A 10298-nucleotide genomic window follows, 5' to 3' on the forward strand; every position below is an offset into this window, starting at 1 on the left:
TATGAACCACATGGTTCTGGGTTCAGTCCCACTGCGTGGCACCTTGGGAAAGCATCTTCTACTGTAGCATTGGGCCAACAAAAGCCTTGTGAGTGGATTTGGTAGACAGAAACTGAATGAAGGCCATCATATATATATATATAATGTGTGTATATATTTGTGTCTGTGTGTTTTTTCCCCCTCCCATCGATTGACAACCGATGTTGGTGTATTTACCTGTAACTTAGTGGTTCAGCAAAAGACACCAATAGAATAAGTACTAGGTTTACAAAGACTAAGTCATGGGGTCGATTTGTTCGATTAAAGATGGTGCTGCAGCATGGCCACATTCAAATGACTGAAACAAATAAAAAATTTTTTTAATATGTAAATACTGAAATTCTTCAGTTTTTGCTCTCTCTTGTTTTCCACATATAAGGTATTTTTCGATGTTATTATTCAGGTCACTACCTGGAATCGAACTCAGAATCTTGGGCAGTGACCTAATTAATAATAATAATAACATCAAAAAATACCTTAGGAATGAGAACCCAGGTTCAAAATTTCCCCAAGACACCTGATGAAGGCTGGAGGATATATCAGCTGAAATGTTGTGTCAACAACAAACAAAATGAGGACAAATATCCATCAAATGTAAATAATGTACATATTTTGTATATGAAAACCATTCTGTTATATTTAATTTGTTTATACGCATAATTGCCTCCATATCTGCTTGAGTTGATTCCTCTTATAACCACTCTTTACCCTGCGGAATTGGTCCCTTGTAAAGACAATGGAATTTATGTTGGAATCATTTATGTACTGCAAAGTGTTTTCTAATCTGAGAATCTCTGGATCTCATCTGTTGACTATATATATATATATATATAAAAGACTGTATATATAACAGACTCTCCCCTATCGAAGATGATGTATGAGCATTCTGCTTTTTGAATGACCTGCACAGATGATTTGTTTCTAGTGATCAAATGTTCATGCCGCACATTATACCTCACTCTCACCATCAAATTGATGTCTGAACAGGTGTTTTCTCAAGAATTCCGGTCTAGGAATTGAAATAATGATCGCTTTATATATATAGAGAGAGAGGAAGTGAAAATTTAAAATCTTATTAATGGGACGTCTCACATATTTCAAACATTTTAATTGTCACTTTTTGTTGTTTTTGTTTTGCAGTGTCGGAAACTTGGTTTGCTTCCTCCTGATGAAACACTACCCCAAAGTTGTCGAGTGGCATTTCAGTTGATATGGGCCAATAATGGTGATGCGATCAGTCATCAGTATGCAGGAACTGCTGCATTAAAGGTAATTTCATTGATTCTCGTTATTATCATTAGTCGTATTTCTCTTCTGAAAGAAGGCAGTGGAATGGCACAAGCCTTAATCCCCTTCAGTACCAACCCATCTGAGACTGTCCCTGATCTAAATTAAAACCTTCCATCAAAATTCCATGTTAATTTATGCTCCAGACACCAGTTTAATAACGACAAAGTTGTTTTACTAATTTCTTCATCATTTTGAAAATCAATTGAAATGAAGTCAGTGTATTTTGAACTGAAATATGGTCACAAAAGGATTAAAGTATCTAAATTAAAATCCTCCATCAAAATTTCATATTAATTTAAGTTCCAAATGCCAACTTAATAATGACCAAGTTATTTTTTTAATTTTTTAATTCTTTTCAAAATTTATTGAAACAAGGTTAATGTATGGTAACGAAAATATAGTAATGAAAAAAAAAATCTTTGAAGAAAGCAGTGTCTGCTATTTAGTGGCTTATATTCTGAGTTCTAAAAGACAATAAGAGGTGAATTTAACTAGAACACTAGGGCCTGAAGAACGAGATGGAATTGTATGGATTTCTAACAAACTCTTTGATATTAATCTCTCAAAAACAACAAAAAAGCAAAGTAAATTTTTTGCTCCCTTCCTTCGTTGCATTATTTTTACTAAGGTTAGCAATCTACAGGTCTGTAGATCTTCATGCAATTTCTTGGTTTTTCATATCACTTTCAATAATACCCAAGTACTCATATCCTTCGTCTTCAACTTCCTTTGTAGTTTCATCATATTCCAGCTTGATCCCAAGACTTAAAATAACTTCACCTCAAATCTCAATCCCAATTCCATCCCTACATCCTTGCTAATCACCTGAATGGTTGACTTCAATTTCTCTCTCAGTCTTTCAAAAGAAAGCTTTTGATCATCCATAAACAACAAGTTATTTTCACATTACCTACACTGTATCCTAGGCACATCTTTCTCAGAACAGTTGATAGAGGTATCATGCAGATGACAAATTAGAGGGGACATAAGCTGTCCCCTTTGAAAATTGCTCTTTTAATACTTACCTCTCCCAACATCTCACCACATGCTGTGTGCTCAGTTTTCTAAGTTGCCATTGAGTCTTGTATGAAATTCACAATACTGTCAGAGATGTTAACCAGTTTAAGACACTCAATAATCCATGAGTGTAGGACCATGTCATAAGCTTTCTTGTTGGAAATTTTGATGGAAAGTTTTAATTTAGACCACTTTAATCCTTTTCTAACCTTATTTCAGTTTAAATACACTGCCTTTCTGTTTCTGTGTGTCTCTTCCTGCAGCTGAACATAGCAGTCTCGTCTATTATCGACACATACTTAGCACCTCTGCTTTTCCTCTACACCCCTTTTTGTTCTGCTGGGTGGAGCTCATTCTTGTCCAGTTAGTTGTAAATGCTGTTAGCAATTCTGCTTGTCATTAGTTTCTACATAAGTGGCAAACAAGGAACTGGTTGATAATGTCTCACCACATTTCCTCTATTTAGGTCCTACATTCTGTCATCCAGGCTGGCACTTTGATCTCACTGCTCATCATTTTGTGAATCTAGCTTACAGTTCATTTATGTATTATTGTTAGATACTGAAGTCCTGGGCCCCATTTGGATCAGGTACTTTCCAGTTGGGTAATTCCTTACACTGATATCCAACCATTTTGTCAGTGATTCTCAAATTCTCCTGTGGACACCTTCCTTTCGCTTCTTTGAGGGACCATAACCACTCCCCTTCAGTTTCGTGCTGTTCCTCCTGAGATCACATGTTCACCCAGAACCACTTGCTCTCCCCCGCATCTGCTGCAGCATTTTCAATATTTCCTTTTCCATTCAGTTCCTAATAAACTCATTCCTGGTCTTGATCAAAAAGTCTATTTAACCTATATTGTTCAATTCTCTGTTCATATCTCTTCAGCTTTTAGCTTCTGTTTTAATTTCTCAACTTCAACATTGATTCCTTGTCTCTTCACCTTATATTTTCTCTCTAACTGAACATACTTCTCTTTCTTCCAAATTTAATCTCCATTTTTCCTTTCTAGGATATTTTCTGATCTCATTGATGAACTGCTTTGTCTTCAGTTCTATATTTAAGAGATGAGGAATTACACACATTATTTATATTATTTGCAATTGACAGATATTTGTCCTCATCTTGTTTTTTGTTAACATGTGTTTTGGCAGTTTTTAAATTACAATTTTATAACTGGCAAAAAGAATAAGAAGATGACAGAAAAAAAGGAAAGAAAAAGAGAGAAAGAAGAATATTTAATCAAAGTTTTGTATAAATTTGATGATATTCTCCTGTCATCTTATTCATTCCTCCAGGGCATGATGTTAATAACCTGCAAACATATTTCTCCTCATACATTCTGAGAAGTGAAAGTGAAGCAGATTCAGAATATTTTCTGAGAATATGCACTTTCAAGTCTTCTTCAAAATTGCTGCCGCTTGAAACGAAATGTTCAGCAAGTTCTGTCGAGCTACTGTTATTGTGCCTGACGGCAATTCTGTGCCCATTAGCCCTTTTGTATAATTGTCCTGTTGTACAACCAGCATAAATTGTGTTCTGTTTTGTGCATTCTGCAGCGTACACCAAATGGGAATCTTTACATGTTCACCCTTCTGTATAAATCATAACATTTCTATCATGATTTCTGATGGAATTTACTTCCCTCATGTTGTTGCATAAAGAACAGGCTTACCTCTCTTGCGGCTGTTCTTTAAAGTACAGCGTGCAGATACTCCAATGTTCGTTTTCTTGGAGTCAGATATAGAGGTCAATAATTCTCTTATATTCTTATTCCGTCTAATGGGCAGCTGAGGAAATATCTGTTTGAAACGAGGATATTTTTTCGCCACATGCTGGTAACTTTCATGCAACACTTTTGAAATGCCAGCGAAATGTCGGTGCCAGCTAATCACTAAAGGAATTCTATCATCTATTGTATTGTGATTGCTAAAATTATTCGTGTAGCTTTGACTATCTTTGCTAATCTTAGCTATTTCATTTGCTATTTCCTTTAATCGTGATTCACTGTAACCTCATTTGACATAATGACATACAAAAGCATTTGCATGTTTCTAGTAATCCCCTATGTCAGTACAAATCCGTTTTATCCTCAAAAATTGGGATTTTGGATTTGACCGAATAAGATGATGTAGATGATTGGAGCGGTGGTGGAAATAAATATGGGATGACGTGGGCTTGCAAAATAACTCTGTCACTATTCTGTCTCCAGAAAACTTGACTTTTGTGTCCAAAAATTCAACGCTAGTTTTTGAAAAACTAGACGTAAATTTTATGTTGGTCTTAAAGCCATAATTTCTAGCATAACAGTCACAGAAATGTATGAAGTCCTTTAAACTATCCTTTGATCCTTCCCAGACAAAAAATACGTCGTCAATAAACCGTAACTAGAGTATTGGTTCATGACCATGAAGGGATTTGAATGTCTTCAGTAACTGTGTCTCGAATTTCATCATAAAGGCATTAGCGAAATTAACTACCATGGAAGTACCGATGGCGCAACCCTTCGACTGGAAGTAAAATTTCTGTCTAAACTTCATTGTGTTACTTTCTAACAATAATCTACTGAGTAAATTTGATGGAATACTTTTATTTGACCACTTTTCAAAGGCATCCATGCATGCTTCTACCCCTTCATTGTGGTCAATATTTAAAAAAGTTGTTGATTTTAGATACAAAATCAAAGGTATCCCGAATATAGGAACTTGATTGTTTTGCAACAGGGAGTAGAAAGCCATCCAGCCATTCCAAAGTTTTGGCCGTACAACATTCATATCCGCTGCAAATTGGGCACATTGGAGGAAACCTTTCAAACTTTTTGTGTATTTTAGGGAGACAATAAAATACAGGTGTTCTTCTTTCTGACCTTAAAATCCTAGATTCAGCCTTATTAACGAAATTGTTTCCTCCATTTCCAGAATTATTTTATCAAGTTCCTCTCTGTAATTGGGGTTTGGATCGACAGGTAATTCTTCATATGAAGTTTTGTCATTTTAAAATTTCTTCACAAGCCGAAATATACTAGCTTTTGTCCATAATTACGATAGTGCTTACCCTATCCGCCATCTTAATAACAATAGAATCGTTATTAGCTAGACGTCGGAGTGCGTAACATTGGAAATTTGTGAGGTTATTCCAGGACTTCTCTCCACTTGTTTTAAGGCTTTCTCTAATGCCTGCCTGACAGGATTCAAGAAATTCCAGTAGTACATGTGAACGTCCATCCTGAACTTTATCTGGATACCAATTGGGATTCTTTTCAATCCAATTATGTCAGATTCGATGATCATCATTTTAAGTAAACATAGAATTTTCTGACTCCTCGTTACCAGTTTTTTTCAAAAAAATAATATTCTTTCAGCTTGTGGTGGCAGACAAACTGAAATAGCCCTTGAGCTAGTTTATTCTTGTGGAAATTCTTAGTGCTTGGGCAAAAACTCAGTCCAAGCTCTAAGACTGAGAAATCGTCGGGCGAAAGTTTTAGTTTCGATAAATTTATAACCGATTTATTCTCTAGTGTGATGGTTTTTCTCGGGCAAGGGATTTTCAGAGTCTTTTTCTCATTAGATTCCTGACTACTTTTTGGGTTTTGCTCGAAATCTTCACTTAAAACGCGGAACCTATTGGGTTATAAAAATTTGTTCTGAATGTTCATGTGAGAAGTTATAATTTTTAGTCGTCTTTCTAGGGGTAATCTATTTCTGGGTGAGAGATAGAAAGTGAGTGACTTCTGTGGTTTTTGTAGACATTTGAAAAACCTTTACTTTTAGGAAAGGAACAGATTTATTGTTTTCGAGGCAAAATCTTAAGTGTGCTCGAATTTTTGGCTGATCAAATAGAAACTTCTCTGGAGCGTTTCCATGACCAGTTCAAATGAATACGCCAAGGCAAAAAGGCCATGATCATATGCGCCAACTTGGGGATTGATTATATGAACTTGTTGAATTGTATTCTGGTGGTAACCCTTCGTTCTTTGGTTGTATCTTACCATCTTTGCTTTCTTTGCAATGAGGCATTGTTTCAATTCCTCCACTACTACTTTCAGGCCCTTTCTTTCAATATTATACTTCCTTTTCTGTGCCCTGTATTTTTGTTCACTTTTAAGCTCTCCTTGCTCTTTTCGGTCTAACACAGAGATTTCCTTCGAGAGCATGTCTAACCCTGCCTGGATTCTTCATTTCCACCATGGGTCTTTACTATTGTCACTCGCATTATGTTTCTTTTTCTTGACATCGACACCCACATTTTCTGCTACAACAATATTTGCTGCCTTGATCAAATTATTTGTTTCTGTGATGTTTGTTCTGATGTATTTCAGAATTTCATTGACATTTTTCGTTTCTTGGTTCAATTTCCATCGATCAACTTTTTTAAGGTTGCAAATAATGTAGCTATCGTTCTCCTGTAGTCTTATCTCTATTCTGTCATAGATTGCCTTTTGTTCATCTGTCATGGCGCTGTTAGATTTATCGTCTTCTTTTAGATCATCTATATGTCTCTCATCAAGTAAACTACCACTGCTCCTTTCCTGTGCTATGAGATTACTCTTATTAGTAAGAACTGTATTTTCATTGTTATCTCTGTTGCTATTTTCCATGACCCGTCTTTTGACAACTTCAAGCTCTATTTCTGTGAACCAACAACTTTTTTAATCGCCCTAGCTTGATGACATAGACTTTGTTCCATGAGTTGAAACAATCCCTTTTCTCTCCAATACATACGTTGTTGGTAACCCCTAATTTGAGCACCATTTTCATCAACTGGGCTGCTCAGGTAGTAATGCTCCATGACCACAGCATTAATTTGTTTGCTTCATCTACGCTGTGTATGGTGGTCCCTTTGTGGATATCGACAGGCTGGAACTGGACCAGAATCTCTGAGCCTATTGGGTGTAACACTGTCACCATCATTGGCTTCAGTTTCATTCCCACCGCTATTCACAATATTTTGTCTTTTTCATTGTCACTCATATGAAGTAGCGATTATCAGGTTGCGCAATTACCAGTGTTTTTATTGTGACACCATCACTAGATGTATCATTAATCAGCCCATGAAGAGGAGGAGGCTCCGCCCATTTCCTTTCATTATTATTATTACTGCTGATATCACAATTATTATTGTTTTTATGTGTAGCAGCAGCAGTGGTTGCAGCAACAGCAACAGTAGCAGGGGTGGGGGTAGTGGTAAGGGTGGTAGTTGGGCCTCAGATTCCTGTGCTATCATCATAATAGTAGTAGTTGTAATATTATGGTAGTGTTAGTTGTATTTAGTATTAGCAGCTGCAGCATATTATTATTATTTTTATTTTTATCATTGTCACCATCACCACCACTACCATTGTTTGAGGAAATAGTTGGGTAGCAGTTTAGTGAATAGATCATATTCTACAGGTCTATAAATAGACTCAGCAGATATGGGGTGGTCAGCCACCCTTTGGGTCAGCAGAGGTCAAATGTGTTTACTGCTACCAGTGGCCACTGAGAGCCCTGCCTTGAGAAGAAGCAGTTCAACCTGTTCTATTTGTAATTACTAGTAGAAAAAACAATAATATATATATATATATATATATATATATATAAACAATATATGAGTATATGCATATATATGTACATGTATGTATATACGTTCATCTACATGTACATATAGATACATAACTGGGCACATGACGTGGCAAATGAACAAGGACAAAATGGTAAACAAGGTGCAACAAACAAGCAGGCCACATAGAAACATCCCCTTCATCAGCTGCCACCATTAAAACTCCGGCGTTTCGAAATATATATATATATATATATATACACACACACACACACACACACATATATGCACACACACACACACACACATATATATACACACACACATATATACTGATATTCACATCATTGAATTTTTGAATTTCTGAATTCAATTGTGTCGTTGCAATAAATGGTGTGTTTCCGTATTTGGGTAATATATTAAAGTTTTTAAGTTTCCCTGAGATGTTCGTTTGTCTATCCAGTTGGAGAATACAGTAGGACTTTTGCAATGAAAAGGATGTTTACATTTTCGAATACTCAAAAAGAAAAGAAAACAAGTTGTAGATAGTAAAGTTTTAAGATTTACTAAATATGGTCTTTTGTATGACCGCACAGAGTGAAATGGTAGTGTTCTTAGAGTAAAAAAGAAAATGATGTTTACATCATCATCATCACCACCATCATCATCATCATCATCATCATCATCATCACCATCATCATCATCATCATCATCATCATCATTATTATTAAGGTAGCAAGCTGGCAGAATCGTTAGTATGCCAGGCAAAGTGCTTAGCAACATTTTGTCCATGTTCTGAGTTCAAATTCTGCTAAAGTTGACTTTGCCTTTCATTGTTTCTGGGTCAGTAAAATATGTACCATTTGAATACTGGGGTCAATGTAATTGACTTACCCCACTCCCACTAAACTTACCGGCCTTGTGCCAAGATTTGAAACCATTATTATTAATGTTGCTGCTGCTGCAGTCAATTTCCATTTTAGTTTTGTAATTTCTAAAAATACATTGTCTCTATTCTTTTAGTGCCAACCCACCTGTGAACTCACTTGCTTCTCTGATACAATATTCCAGTTTAAAGTGATCCAAATTAAAACCATGATTCAAAATTTCATGTTAATTTTTGTTCCAAACACCAGCATAATAATGCCAAAGTTATTTTATTCCATTCTTCATTATTTTCAAGCTTAATTGAAACCAAAACAGTGAATTTCAATAAAAATATGGTAATGAAAAGTTAAAAAAAAAAAACTAGTGACTTTATGAATGAAAGTTTTCAATTATGTCTGAAGCATAAGGCTGAACAAATTTTGAGTCCAGATGCATAATTTGTTAATCAATGCAGCATTATTAACAGTCATTAACCACTATTTGGATTCACAATATCATGTGCCATTACTATTAGTATTATAGCTTAAGGAAACAATTTATAGCACTCAATTATTAATAATGATTATAATTATTAACAATTATGTATTGTTTGAGAAGACAATGTAATATTATTTATAGTGATCATGCACGGATTGGATTTACAGTACCACGTGTGGTTATTAGTACGAATAAAGAAAATTTTAATTTTACCAAATTAAATCAAAGAATTCACTGAACTTCAGCAGGGAGGACTTTTAGCAGAAAAATATTTACATCCTCTTATATCAATCATTGGATTGTGGCAATGCTGGAGCACTGCCTTAAAATGTTTACTCAAATAAATCAATCCTAGTACTTGCTTTTTAAAGCCTGATTCCTATTTTATCAGTCTCTTTTTGCCAAGCTACTAAGTTACAGGCACACTAACAAACCAACACTGGTTGTGAAGTTGAACAAACACAAAGACACATGCACACACATACACACATGTGCACTCACACACACCATATACATACACATATACACAATAGGATTCTTTCTGTTTCTGCTTCCAAATCCATTCATGAGGCTTTGCTTGTCTCAGGGCTTTAGTAGAGGATGCTTGTCCATGGTGCCACACAGTGAGACTGAACCCAGAACCATGTGGTTTGGAAGCAAACATCATACCACACAGCCACACCTGTGCCTATTAGGTTTTTCATTTTAATATAGTTTTTTTTTTACATGCTCCACAACCATGTTTCATATGAGAAACATTCAGATTTAATCTTTTAGCACCACTGTTATTAATATATAGAGAAAGGCAATGAGGTGGCAGAATTCTCGTTGCATCACAAAAGCTACTTTGTGACATTTCTTGCAGCTCTTGCTGTTCTGAGTTCAAATCTTGCTGTAGTCAACTTCACCTTTCATAACTTTGAGGTTGAGAAAATACCCGTCAAATACTGGCATTGACGTTGAGCAAGTTTTTTCTATTGTAGCCTCAGACCAACCAAAGCCATGTGAGTGGAATTAGTAGACGGAAACTGAAAGAAGCCCATCATATAT

At 35.6% G+C, this 10298-nt stretch overlaps 1 protein-coding gene across 1 annotated transcript in view; it reads left to right on the top strand.

Annotated features, from left to right (window-relative positions):
• LOC106872929 (phosphatidylinositide phosphatase SAC2) overlaps positions 1–10298 on the top strand; it is a 701722-nt gene that overhangs the window by 527096 nt on the left and 164328 nt on the right. The window contains exon 5 of the mRNA XM_052975847.1: positions 1180–1308. Coding sequence (XP_052831807.1) covers positions 1180–1308 — 129 coding nt within the window. The remainder of the gene's footprint in view (positions 1–1179; positions 1309–10298) is intronic.

The sequence above is a fragment of the Octopus bimaculoides genome, chromosome 22, assembly GCF_001194135.2.
Source record: "Octopus bimaculoides isolate UCB-OBI-ISO-001 chromosome 22, ASM119413v2, whole genome shotgun sequence".
NCBI lineage: Eukaryota > Metazoa > Mollusca > Cephalopoda > Octopoda > Octopodidae > Octopus > Octopus bimaculoides.